The sequence below is a fragment of the Ambystoma mexicanum genome, chromosome 1p (assembly GCF_040938575.1).
Source record: "Ambystoma mexicanum isolate Mex_15411 chromosome 1p, UKY_AmexF1_1, whole genome shotgun sequence".
In the NCBI taxonomy this organism is placed as follows: domain Eukaryota; kingdom Metazoa; phylum Chordata; class Amphibia; order Caudata; family Ambystomatidae; genus Ambystoma; species Ambystoma mexicanum.
The window spans coordinates 1015778322-1015792402 of NC_090921.1; the positions used below are offsets into that span (position 1 = coordinate 1015778322).

The 14081-nt window shown below is 44.1% G+C and overlaps 2 protein-coding genes across 3 annotated transcripts in view; one reads left to right on the forward strand and one right to left on the reverse strand.

Moving 5' to 3' along the window:
- The window catches only part of RANBP10 (RAN binding protein 10), a 1189242-nt gene extending 1182027 nt beyond the window's left edge, over positions 1–7215 (reverse strand). Inside the window, exon 1 of the mRNA XM_069655248.1 lies at positions 6751–7215. Coding sequence (XP_069511349.1) covers positions 6751–6925 — 175 coding nt within the window. The 5' untranslated portion in view covers positions 6926–7215. The remainder of the gene's footprint in view (positions 1–6750) is intronic.
- A 278-nt stretch (positions 7216–7493) lies between these two features.
- TSNAXIP1 (translin associated factor X interacting protein 1) overlaps positions 7494–14081 on the forward strand; it is a 1023806-nt gene continuing 1017218 nt past the window's right edge. Inside the window, exon 1 of one of the 2 annotated variants that reach the window (XM_069655260.1) lies at positions 7494–7576. In XM_069655260.1, the coding sequence (XP_069511361.1) occupies positions 7548–7576 (29 nt within the window). In that variant the 5' untranslated portion in view covers positions 7494–7547. The remainder of the gene's footprint in view (positions 7577–14081) is intronic. The other variant, XM_069655269.1, reaches the window with a different exon arrangement.

Consider the following 14081-nt stretch of genomic DNA (forward strand, 5'->3'; position numbering starts at 1 on the left):
ACCTTAGCAATCTGATTTACAAGTGGAGATTCTTTATCTTTACTTGGCTTTTCCAGACAGACTATCCTCGGTCTAGGCGCACTTGTCGGACCACACGGTCCACCCATTACAGGTCACGTAACCGATAAACCTAGGTTTTCTTGCCCACACAGGTTTCTCTCTCACTAGTGCTAGGTAGAATCCTGTGCAGTGCCCTTATGGACCACTACACACAATTAAGACTACAAGTGGCAATACAAGTTCACCTTTGTTACAAGCCTGTACTAAACTGTACAAGTGGTAGCAGAGCAGCCAGACTTATCTCAAGAGCAAATGAGCAGTAGTAGAGATTACACACAGGACCACAATTACTGTGACTCAAGCAAACACTGACTCAAGGTTTTTGGTTAAAAAAAGTAAAAGTACATTTATTTTCGACCATCTGTTCGCAAAACACTTCACCTCTATTAAATTAAAACCACACGAAAAATACACTACACAATCAATTCACTTTGGATGAAACAACTCAAGGTAAGTACCTTTTGATTTTTCAGACCGTTGTTGTGAAACAAAAGACGTTACCGGGAATACATAAGCGATCACTTTTTGACAGTAATGACAGTTCGGTCTTACTAAAGATATGCATATCCGCGGGAAGAAATGTTACCGGGGTAAAACCACACTTAGCACCTGGGTTACCAAAAGAGAGTTGGGGGCAAAAATCATCAGCAATACTTTTGTCAAGGCAGACAGAATCAGAGAACCCTTTCTAACCCAAAGATAAAGGTCAATAGGCCTGCGCCAGCGTTAGGTGGAACAGGGCACACAGTCAGATAGTTCAAGATTCAATGATTCCAGGAGTACTTAGATATTGTTAAAAAAGAGGAAACAAAAGTTATAAGGAGAGAAGACAAGGACGAGCCTTGGATGAGGAGAAAAGGGTTCACCCTAGTTCCTCGAAGTCGGACACAGTACCTTATTCTTTGAAGAAGCTGGTCCCACAGCATTTGTTCCTGGTAGTTTCCCGCAAACTCACAGTTCCTGGAGCTTCAGTCGTGGGGACAAGAAGGACGTCTGGAGTGAGTTGTACTACCCAGGGATGAGGCCAGCAGCAGCAACGGTGAATAAAAAGGTGCGCTCCTTTAAAAACAGGAGAGGCTCTTCAGATGGCTATCCAGACCACTACAGCAGTGTGCAGCGATTTCGACCACGAAGAGGATCCTCTGGCTGTGGAAGATGAGCTGGTTGACCCCACCAGGCTCAAGGGAAGAAGACTCCGGACTGGATCTCCTCTGGTCGTCGAAGGGTAGATAGCTCAGGGCTGTAGCAGGGCTTCACCGGGACGGGTAGTTGCAGCAGCAGTCTTCTTCTCCGCTTCTCTTCAGTTCCTTGTAGTTCCTGTGGCGACTGACTTCCAGCCCAATAGTCCGACCTTTTATGCAAAAAGCCCCCATTTACACAGCCTGGCTGTCAATCACGCAGCAGGGGGGTTGTCCAGCACGGACAACCGCCTCAGCCAATCATGGCAAAGTGCGACTTGGGTTTCCTAGGATACCCTGTGCAGGGGGTGACTACACCCCTCCCTCACATTCAGCACACCTAGACACCCAGGCGGCGAGAGGAAGGCTTCTGTGCAGAAGCCCGCCAAAAGACAGTGAACAAAGGCGGCAAACCTGGTTTGCCGTGCAAAGTGAAACCCAGGAAGGACTTTAACAAAAAGAAATGGTGAATAAACCCGACCGGAGCCAAAAAAAGAACATTTGGTCAAGCGGGTTTATGTTCAAGGCTACTATAATAGCCTGGAACAATACCACGTTTATATAATATAATTGCGGTAGAAAAGTTAGGGTAGATACCACGGCCACCATCCAAGTCTAATTGTTAAAAGAGCAAAACAGAGCTCAGAGAGGCACAGACAAAAAGGGATAGTAATTTACTCTTTTCCAGTACTCCATGTAAGATGGGGTGCACTGGGTCTGTAGTTTTGACGTGACTATGTAAAGTTAATGGCAACTTTGCCTATTTCTGGAGTCAGAGGGAAGTCTCAAAGACGACCCTGTGCTGCGTAACACACAAAAATGGGGCTCATGGAGTGGTGTGCTCCAGAGCCCAAGATCACACAAACGGTAGAAAGACGCATGGCAAAACACTGGTAAGAGTGGGAAAAAGGCTCATACTCTTACCAAGTGGAAAAAATAAACTCCAGAAATCCAGCAAAGCTGCTGGGGGACTCACTAGGTGAGGGAAATTGGCCATAGAATGAGAATTCTCCCTAACACTGCACCTGTTCCTTGGTTCACATTCACTTTGGATTCTCCTTCACAGTATTTTGGCTTTGCCACAGTGTGTTCTTTCACACAACTCACTCTGTGGTGCTCACTCTTCCACCAACTTGCTTTCACAATTTTCACAAGTGCTCATCACTTGCTTTAATTCATAAAGATTCATCCTTCATCTTTAAATATTCATCAATTGTGTTTCACACTTGCTTTCATTCATAGGCTTCTCCACCAATCTTTCCTTTAGTTCGGTATTCAGTAATGCTTGCTTAAATTCAAGTTCCTTTACTTATGGCTCAAAGTTTGCTCGATGTTCAAAAACCCCTCACTTTGGGTTCACCATCAATGGCGCATGATTCAGTTCATCCGGCATTACCATGTGCCCAGTTGTAGCCCCAGGAGCATCCTGGTGCGAGCGTTTCCTTCAATTCACCCACCGGTCCTCGGCTGCTCCTCAGGGAATCCCTGCTCCTTTTTCTCTTGCCGTTCTTTGGCTGTGTGGACACTTCTGAGGAGCTACATGAGCGCTGCTCGCCTTCTGCAACCTTCGTTATGGGTTGCCGGCAGCTCTGCTCTTCACGCACAGATGCTGCAGGTGGCCTGCAGCACTCTGGAATCTTCTGTGTCCTACAGCTCCGGCTGTGGGCACAAGGCGGGGGAGACTTTAGCGGCTTTGACCACCCGAGAAGAGGATCCTAGGGGAGTATGTGTGAAGCTGCCTTCAGGCTTCACACAGAATAGACCCAAGGATTAGTTTGGCCATAGGCTATCAATTGGTGGGCAAAAAAACAAACAAAACCTTCAAGCTTTGTGTCCCTCCTCATATGCCATTTCTCCCTATCTGTACTCTTATAGCCCATACTAAAAACGAAGCTTGGAGACCCAAACCAGCGAGGATCATCACATCACTAACATGTCTTGCACTAGCCATACATTATCCACTGGGAAGGCTAGCTAAAGAGGAACACCAGGCTAGGGGGTTGCGAATCACAACTAATCTTTATACTGAAGCAGCCAGACAAGAACGCAGTGACCCATCTCAGTCAGTCTACAAACATGCAGAAGCAGCCCCCTCCCTAAACATACCACAGACTAGGAGACCAACAACCCTTAGTCCACAGTCAAGAGAAAGAAAGAAAATGCCCACCATACACATGATGGATAACGCCAATGTACTCTATAACCGACCCCCAAGCACACAGACCAGAAGAGGCCTACAACCCCCCCCTCACCCCCACCAACCCCAGGCGACTGAGGCAGACAGTCCTGAAGGTATTGTGCAAGCATTCTCTGACAAAATGGGTAGGCAACACCCCTGGACACCAGGTCTGCTAGCATGTGCTGTGGATCTCCAGGCAGGATAGAGCATATGTGAGTGGGGGGCCCAAACCGTCATACAGGAGGGAGAACAACTGTGTATGGAGGGTAAGAAACCACAGACAGGCTAGAGGACAGGATGGAGCAAGGTATGTAGGGGGAGAGGGGTGGTGGCCAAGAGTCCTGCACACAAGACCGAACAAGGTTGGGGAGGGGACCGACACCCCAGACAGGATGATTGGTGGGGGGGGGGGAGAAATAAGAAATAACACTGAGATGATTGTTGATGTAAAAGGCACAACTAGCGGACAACCAAGACAGGATGCAAGGTATAAGCAGACATCCCACACAGGCAGAATACGAGATAGTACGGGGGGGGGGGGGGGGGAGACCCCAAACGGTACAATAGAACCATAAGTGCAGGTGTCGCAAAATATCTACTAGCCCACTAGCATTGGCAAGTCGTTTTTATGAAGGGCGAGTACCATTTGCATGATTCTCTACCTTGCTGGCGAGTACGGGGATTTTAGAAAACTTATTTTCCATTTACTGCAAAAACATTTGGTTTGCAGTAAATGGCAAATTTCACTGTGCATGCTCGGCAGCATTGCACCAAAACTGAAGTTTGCTTATGGCGACATGCACCAGTTTACAAAAAGCACTGAAATATTTTGTCAGTCCCCTTGGGGTGAGTGCATTTCTCTTGGGTCGAGTATGTAAACTAAGGAACTTGCCCTACAGGTCTAGTGGGATTTTTTACAATGCCTGCATAGGTGGGGGCAGACATGATATTGGGCATGCGCAGATGCCCTCCCAGACATGATTGGGCGTGGAGGTGAATGACCCCCAGACAGGATAGAGCATATGTGAGGGGCGGGGGAGCTGATAGGATAATGCACAGAGCATAGGTTGGGGTGAGAGGGGGCAATGCCAGACAGGACAGAGCATGAGGTGGGGAGCCGACTCCAGACAGGTCAGTCTGCACCCCCATGCTCGATCTGAGATAGGATAGAGCATGAGCATATTGGCGTGGGGGCTACAGACCGACACTAGACAGGATGGATCATTGGGGATGTAGACCAACCACAGACGGGATAGAGCGAGGGAACAGCACACAAACAGGTTGGAGCATTAGGGGTGCAGCACCCAAACAGTATGGCGGTAGTATGCAGACCAACTCCAGGCATGACAGAGTGGCAACCCAAATGGGGTGGCAGACAAATTATATAAAGTTGGAGATTGCACACATTAAATCCTGTTCAATATACTTTTTTAAAAAATATTTCAATAAATAATTGGTGAAATGATTCATAGGTTATCTACTAGAACCGATAACAAACCTAAAGAATCAACGGCTACACTGCTACTCAGTGTAAGCAATGCCACACACTTCTTTGGAAAGTATCGTTGAAAATGCCACTATGTCAGCAGAGCCATTGTTTTATTCTTCATACGTTTAAAAAAAATGCAATGTCCTTATTCATGTACAAGAAAAGAATCAAGGAGAAAATTTTTCATAAAGGAATGTTTGAAAAACTCTGAATACATAAGGCAGTGTGTTACACAATTCAAAACATGTAAATGTACAACGTGCGTTCCGTTTTTGTCATCCAGAGTTGATGTTATTTAATCGCTCTTTCCATTACGTAATCCAAAATTACAGATTATTTTCTCAATGCTTTTCGGGTGACTGCACCCTTCTTCAGAAGTATAAGGATCAACCTTCAAATTCATGCAAGCGGTATACGAGAACTTCTCCTAAAACATGACTATCAAATTACAACATGTTCATGGAATCTAGGGGTACCAATTCGCATTTGTGACTTTCATTAGCTACAGTACTTCGATATGATCCTTTGAAAAGGGAATGACTAAGGGCCTACCCAATTACATGAAAGTCACATAAGGAAGGGGTTGGCGAACAACCCAAACATAATGGGATGAGGGCAGACATCCAAAATGGACAGGGGTTTTGGGTGGGGTGGGGGGGGGGGCAGACGAACACAATGGTAAAGCATTGGACGTGGAGGGGTAGTAGACAACCCAAATAGGAGGACACAGGTGTGGGTTAACATCGGGAGCATTCAAAATAGGATTGCAATGGGGAGTCAACACCTTAGAACCTGTTGATATGTACAGTTGTCTAGCCCACAGCCAGAAAGGGAGGCAATAACAGGAGTCACAGGCAATAGACGGACAATACAGGAGAGAGGCTGGCCAATACCGGGCTGGACATATTGGAGTGGGCATAGAGATAAGCCTGACCAGAGATTGTATGGCAACAAATTGCAATACCTTGGAATACAGACAGCATGTGATGCAATGAAAAGCACTAGTTAGAGACACCAATTACCCACCAACAAGCATTGGTAATGCCAAACGTTTTAGCTTTTGTGTAGGCAAAGCCCTAATACTTCTACACAAGTGAAAACTGTTGGCTTTGACAATGTTTGTTTTTAACAGAACTTCAGTGAAGGATATGCATAGCGCTTATAAATAGAGTTGCCAAAGGCATATCTGGTTAAGACGTTTGTATTACATCAGTAGCAGGTTTACTGCAATTCATTAACTCTCAGAAGACTGTTTTAAAAACAACGGGTCAGGCTTATACGCACCAAGGAAGCATCTGAAACGTTGTGAGCGATCCAACAGCTGTATACTCTACTGTGGGCTAGGTGGGGAGTCCTGAAAAACTGACCCCAAGTCCATCGCATGATCTCAAGACCGATAGTGTCAAGAGACTGCTTATCGCCGATGACTATCCCAGCCCCACAAAAAAATACTTGGTTGTGCACACTAGCTCTTAAGTTTACCTGCCTTTAAAGTGTAAACACTAAGGAGACTGCTCGCACTATGCCTCCTTGAGCCTTTACAGTGCAAAAGCCAGACGCTGGGCTCCGCCATACACAATTTCAAAGTATTTCCAACACAACCATATAAGGAAGGCAACCCAACTTCTCCAGAATACTACATATGGCATGACCAGGTCACACTTGTCCCCTAGCCCCCCCCCCCCCCCCCAATTCGTCCCCTGTCCATGTTGCGCCAATGTTTTTTATTTGACCACTCTTGCTGTTCGGGCCAAGCCCAGTTCTTACTGCCCTCCTCCCAAGAACCACCTGCATTGCTCCATATGACCCCCTCCCATTTTTACTAATATTCCCAGGTACCGTACCTTTATAATGCACGCGGAGGTTTCCCTGTGACAGCCCTATATAGCTGTATTTATCTTTAGGGCTCCAGGACCGAGGCAGGGGGTTTTCCTGCTGGTTGACAGCAGGGTAGAGGCACTGCAGCCGGTCCCCCACCTCTACCCCACTACCGCAACTTACAACCTGCGGCTCCGCCATCTTTGATTTGCTATTGTGTCACCGAGCTCAGGCAGCCTGCCATATCCAACACCGGCCGGAGGGGGCACCGCAGGTGGCGCCGGGACAGCAAGTGCGAGTCCTACCGAGACAGTGCAGTACAAAACAGAAGCAGGAGCAGGCGGACCACAGCCCCCAGGGTGCCGCCTGCCCATTCACTGTCAGTGAGAGTGAGCGCAAGTAATGCTGGGAGATGTAGTAAGCAGAAGAACACATGGGCTTCAGAGTGACAAATATGTAAGACTCATGGACTACAAGGCTCAGAGAGCAATGCGCGAAGCCTAACGTCATAATAAACCCTGAGTAGTTACGGCATTGCGCGGTGGGCAAACTGAGGCATCTCAATAAACTCCTTCTTAATGCCTCGATTTGGGTATTGGGGTCGCTACGGTTCTAGAATCTCTGCAGATAAAACCCCATCTACTTAGGTGTCTTTGGAGCTTGAGTTATTAACTGAGTGGTAAAATCATGCTAGATCGTAACAGGCAAATGCCTGGACAGACCACAACAAGGGACCTTTGCAGGGGTCCTCAGCTGCCATAGCAACCACTGTACACACACGCCCAGAGACCCGGAAGCGTGAGCCTAGTATCAGCCACCAGCCATGGCTCTGCCGCCCCTGAACCAGCCTAGGTGAGGGACCAGGGGGTGGATGTTGGCAAAGTCTTTTACTGAGCACTATGTTAGTTGACAAGGTGATTGATTGATTGGTTTCACCGCCACAGGGCCTTGTTATATAACTATATGCGATTTGTATAGTGCAAACCTAGCTAGCAAGTAGTGGGGCTTTAACGAACATTTTATGATTAAGCTTCTTGTTGTTGGCAGAACTAGAGCCCGAGATGATTTAACTACTTCGGGAAATAACATTTTCATGTTGCATAGATGCCAACATTTGAGAATGGGCTCTAGGGTCACTTGTGGGTTGCACATACTCCCACGCCCCACCCTCCAAAACGTGTACATTTGCATAACCACTCCCACTGCCCTAAAAGATGCCACACGTGCGTTGAACCCACCACAACGATGGTACATTGCATTGGAAACAGAACCAAGCATAGTTAATTTCGATTTTCCCTTTGTAATATTTTTTAATAGTGTAGATATGTCTATTTGTTCCAATAGAGATGACCGCTCCCTGGTTCACTGTGTTTTGCCGTTAGTCCTACATGTAAACATTTAATCCGATTTGCATCTTTCAGTGGAAGTGTGTTCTGCATTTTGCTTTTGAGTTAAACTTCAATCAGAGTTGGGAATCGGTGGGATCTTACTCGAGTTCCTTGAGCAAAACTGTTTTGATCTCTTGTGTTCGCTTTCAGTGATTTTCTTGACGTATTGAAACATCATTAATCATTAATTAATATATGTTGTAATGAAGCGAATACAAATGTCTGGACTTACAATTAACCAAACTGTAAACAAATGTATATCAGGTTCTCCAATGTATGCTTATTTTTTTATTTTCACAAATTAGCTTTATGTAAAAATGACTCGACTAGCAATTTTGTTAGATAAGGTACAGTAAGAGAAACTTATTTGTCCAAGATCACACCCTGTAAGTGGATAAGCTGGCATTTGAGCCGAGTCTTCAATAAGGCCCCTTGATTGACCACATATTTTCACAGCTCTGGTTGTTAAAAATATATAATAAACCAATCTGACAAATATGTAAATCCATTTCGAAATATATTGAGTAAAAAGAGAATGATTCTACAATGATATTCTTCATTCACAGTGGAAGTATACAAGTAACATAACGTAAGACTAATCATTCTCCTTTTGGTTCTGTTTAATGCACAATATAGAGAAAACATTAAGTTGCAATGAAAAAGGAAAGAAAACCCTTTTTTGTGCTTGTCACCATGGAAATAATTTAGATGGTTTAAAATGTGATGAGTCGATTTGTGACTCCATTTAAGTGGCTTGAAGGAGGAGGCAGATTCTCATTGTCAACAGTTGGAGCTGTGTGGGTACTTTCAAATGCCTCCACCAGCTCCTATCACCCAAATATTAATTCTAAATTAAACTAACTAAAGGGATTTTGGTACCCTGCAATTAGAAACTCGACCGTTGGTCCACAACAAGGACCTTGCAACATTTCGCTGTTAAAAGAGATCGATTTTGCAGCGCGAGAAGCACGCGTGACGAAGAGACTCCTAGCCGACTTTGAAGAAATGAAAGAAAGACTAACAGCAAGTTTCACTCTTGGAGCCTCAAGAAATAACAACACAGTGGAAAATGTCTCTGGCATACTTAATGAAGGTGACCATGAATGTTCTATTGACGACACAGCAACAGGCTCAAATCAGAAATCCTTGGGGCAGAAATGCATAACCAATCGCCGTGACCTAAATCCGGTGATTGACTCGACACCATGCTTAAAAAATCAAGGACAGCACTTCTGTACTAGTACCAACACCAGTTCAAACACGAGGAGCCAAGAGGGCAAAGCCCTTGATGCGCACACTTATCAACGGCCGAAAAGAACCCCTGCAATCAGCACGAACGACAAGAGCATTCCAAGCAGCGAGAACACAGGCAGTTCGCAAAGTAGAGACTCTGAGATAAAATCGAATCTATCAGTAGCGGCTGCTATACAGATACACAACAACGTCCTAGCTGCCACATCTCTGGCCCTGATTCCATTCATAAAGCTATATGAAAGCCTGAACGAAACTGCCCAAAACAACGGAGCAGTCATAAGACATATAGACGACAAAATAAACAAAATTGAAACAGAATTTGTGGCCTTCCAATTAAGACAAGAAGTCGAAAACACCAACTCTTCCGAATACATGAGCAGACATTTCGAACAGCTGCTGAGGGATCACAAAGGTCACGACCTACGCACTGAGGAACTGCTTGAAAACTTAAAACAAATGCTATCATATGGAAAGGAGAAAAGAGACTCCTCCGCGCATAATTTTCATAAAAGAACAGATGCAGAGACACAATGTAACCTAGAAGCAGAATCACCGGTAACAGACAACTTACATGGCAAAAATACCTTAGATATCGGATCCAATCCAAATGCGTCCATTGACTTAACAGGCAATGGCACAAACACTATGTCAAAGTCTGTGACAAACGGATCTGTTTCTGAGAAAAATAAGACTGCGAACACCTCGAAGCAGCCATTGGTGGAGGGCAGGACCGACTCAACTGTTGAGTCTCGCATAAGAAGCGGAGAGATAATCATGGCACCGGAGAAGAGCTCTGAGCATCCATCAAGCTCTTCTGTAACAGCATCATATGGCATCTTTAGGGGTACTGCCAAAACCCTTGAGACTATGGTAAACAAAGGAAATCCTTCAACAGGGACAAATGGCCATCCAAAGAAAAAGCTAGAAAAAAAAAAGAACACTCAGGCTAATCCTAAACACAGAAGCAATACAAAACAATTTATAAGAAACTTGACCACGCCGGTGAAATTTAAGTCAAGCGAAAACAAAAGTTTTGACAAAACGAAAGCAACCAGTAAAGAGGGAAAAGAAGAGACGAAAGTTGGACCCAAGTGCAAACCGGTTTTACACCCAAAAAAGCGGATGAGAATTGAATCAGATCAGAGTTCCTCTGACCCTGGAGATCTAATGGAAGCACTATGCAATCTGTCTACATACTCTGACAACGAGGCTGAAGAAACCCTTCGAGGATCTGCTGTGGACTTGACAAACATGTCATCTTGTAGTTCAGATCCACCAGCTCAGATAAATCCATGGAAACCGCTGTTAAAGAAAACAGGTGTCCAGAAAAGTGCAACACGTGAGGTTGGGGTAACCGAACGAACAAAGGATACACTCTCACCTGCACTGAAGGGAAGACACCTCGACCTCAATCCCAAGTCCGAACACAATGGCCATTCGGTATTGAATCCAAAATACACATCTGCACATAGTCGCAATTCTTCCTCCAATCTACATGACTCTCACAGAATGACATCTAAGGAATCACATCAAAAGATCATGATCGAAAACATTTTTCAGAACGAATTAGATGTCAATTTGAATCGTGGAAACATCATGTGTCTACTACACGCAGTACCAGCACTACGGAATATCAGGTCCGACGATATCCGTATAGTTGAATACTTATCGGAAGTTCGTGCAGATATTGTACTCCTCCACATAAACTCCCAAGCAGTACGTTCAACGTTGCTAGCTGCAAAGCAAGACCTCAGGTGCTTGGGATTCGAAATCTCACTTTATGATTCAACAAGCAGTCAAGGATCAACTGCAATTGCTGATAACACAAAAATGAAAGACATCTCGGATCAGCATCGAGATAGTCTAAGAAGACAGTTAAAATCCAAACCATCCAGCATTGAAAAGAATAGGATCGATGGCAAGAAATCAAATAAGCACTAGCTGAAAAAAGAAGAAACTGCTGTGCCTATGACTGTGATATCGTGGAACACAAGAGGCTTTAACCATCTATATAATGATTTCCCGGTTGACTTAACTAATAACTTTGCCATCTGTTTACAGGAAACCTGGCTGCGGGTGCCACCGACAAAAGATGGCTATGTAACACTGCTAAATCCGGCTGGAAAAAACATCAAGGGACGCCCATTTTCTGGTTTAATTACAATGATAAAATCAGGAACAAACTGGGAAATAATCGAAAAAACAAATCCAAATAGTTATGTTCAAGGAACTTTACTTCAAACAACGAACGGTCCCAATAACAATGAACATCTATTAATTCTGAACGTGTATTGGAACCCGCTAAAAATCTCGGCTGATGTTTTTATAACTGATGTAATGCAAATAATCGATCGTCACCAACGGACTTGTCCGGCCCTTGCAATAATTTTATGTGGAGACCTGAACATTTCATGGTTTGACGATCAAATGAAACCTATCAAACTCAAATCGTCAGATAGCTACTCAGGAAACAAAAAACAAAAGCAATGGAGTAAAGAACTAGACGCCCGTGACTGTATGATGGCAAACGGCCAAGTGAGAGGGGACATACCACCAAACTACACTTGGGCGAACATGGGATACAAAAAGACCCTAGATTACTTCTGGACTTCAAGAAACGTGTTTGCAACTATCAACAATCTGCAAACCATACCTACAACAAACAGTGATCATTACCCACTTGTATTGTCCTGGACGTTAAAGTGTAAAAAGAAAGGCGCTATTCATAGTCAGGCACTAGAAGTAAATCATGGGCGAAACAGATTAAGAATAAATAATTATCAAATCATCAAATTATCCAATAAAATACAGGAGACCATCCATGACAATGTTGATCCCTTAAATTACATACCGCTGCTACCTAGCCTGAAAACAGGCTTTTCTGGAAAAACATGCGAAAATAACAAGGATCACAAACACAAATGGAGCAGATCGGTGAAAACCCAAAAAAAGCAGCTCAGGAAAGACCTATCAAAAATAAAAAAACAGCATGGAGTAAATGCCCAGAGCGAATCAAAACAGAGAAAACAACAATATCGAAATTGGCTAAATTCCTTCTCCTATCAGAGAGATCAAGAGCGTGGCGAAGAAATGTTGACTTTGATCATAAAAAACAACTCTAGGGAAATATGGAAAATCTTGAATAAAGGAACGGTTAACCAGGACGCCTTAATGTCAAATGCAGTGTCTGAAAGTGACTGGGTAAGGCACTTCCAAAGTGTTTTTTCAGGAAAGGAAAAACCAGACAATGTAGACAGCCGAAACATTACCACAGCTTGGAATATAACTGAGTCCAGCGAAGACATTCTTCTGGCCATATCTAAATTAAAGGCCTCGAGAGCTGCTGGGCCCGATGGCATCAGCAACATACTGCTAAAAGAGCACAGCTACGCATGGTCCTTATTCATTGTTAAACTTTTTGCGGCGATAGCGGAAAGAAAACAGGTACCGAGTTCATGGACCAGGGCAATAATAGTACCAATATATAAGAAGGGCAACCGAGACGATCCCGCAAACTATCGACCGATTGCCTTACTGGATACTATTGGTAAAGTGCTGGCGACATTCCTACAAAAAAAGTTATCGGTATGGGCAAAAGAAGTCAACCAATTTGATGTCAGACAAACTGGATTTACAAAGGGCGTGGGAGTAGAGAACAACCTTGCCCTGGTAAATCTGTTAAAACTCGACGCTCTAAACAAGAAAGATCAACTATTCATGGCATTTATCGATTTACAGCAAGCGTTCGATTCAATTAATCGAAAGAAATTATGGGAAAAGTTGGAAAATCAAAACTGCCCAAACGCCTTGCTACAACCAATAAAGGCGCTACACTCTAACACATCAATTAGAGTAAGATTAAATGCAAATGGAGACCTGTCTAAACCCATTATTACCACCAGAGGGGTGAAACAGGGATGCCCACTCGCTGCCACCTTGTTCAAACTATACATTGTTGACATCTCTACAGCATTGGCAAGTGTTAACTGCTTCCCCCCAAAAATCAATGGACAGCCTATAAGCTATGTGATATACGCAGATGACGTGGTACTGTTTGACAGGACCCAGATAGGGCTGCAGCGCCTTTTGTCAAAGCTCGAAACCTACATGATTGATAACGATTTATCAATCAATGTGAATAAAACAAAAATCATGAGATTTGGCAGTGACCGGGTTGCAAAAAAAAAGTCCTTTAAATGGCGAATCGACAACAATTTTCTTGAAGAAGTCACGGAAATTCGCTATTTAGGAATCCTGATGAACACCTCAATTCGTGAATGGCGCTGGACTCAAGATCTATTCCAGCGGACCCGAATCCTTGCCTTACAAGGAGCACGTTTGCATACCTTATATGGAAAATTTTCTGTACTGCCATTACGTACGTTTTATATCCAAAAAGTCGTCCCTACACTAACATTTGGGGCAGAAGCAGGATGGAACATTGACCTAAAGATCTGGTCTAAGTTAGAAGGCTTATTCTGGCGCCAAGTCCTGAGATTACCAAAATATCTATCAATGACCATAATACGTCATGAATTGGCACTTGAAAGCCTATATGGATCAGTTCTATGGAAATCTTTGTCATTACTACGAAAGATGGAAACACCGAATCCTGAACCGGCCTATCAAATACTAAAATCAGGAGAAAATCATCTTCACAATGGCCTGCTCTTAAGATGGTCAGAGAAAGTGAAAGCCATCATGTACAGCGCAAA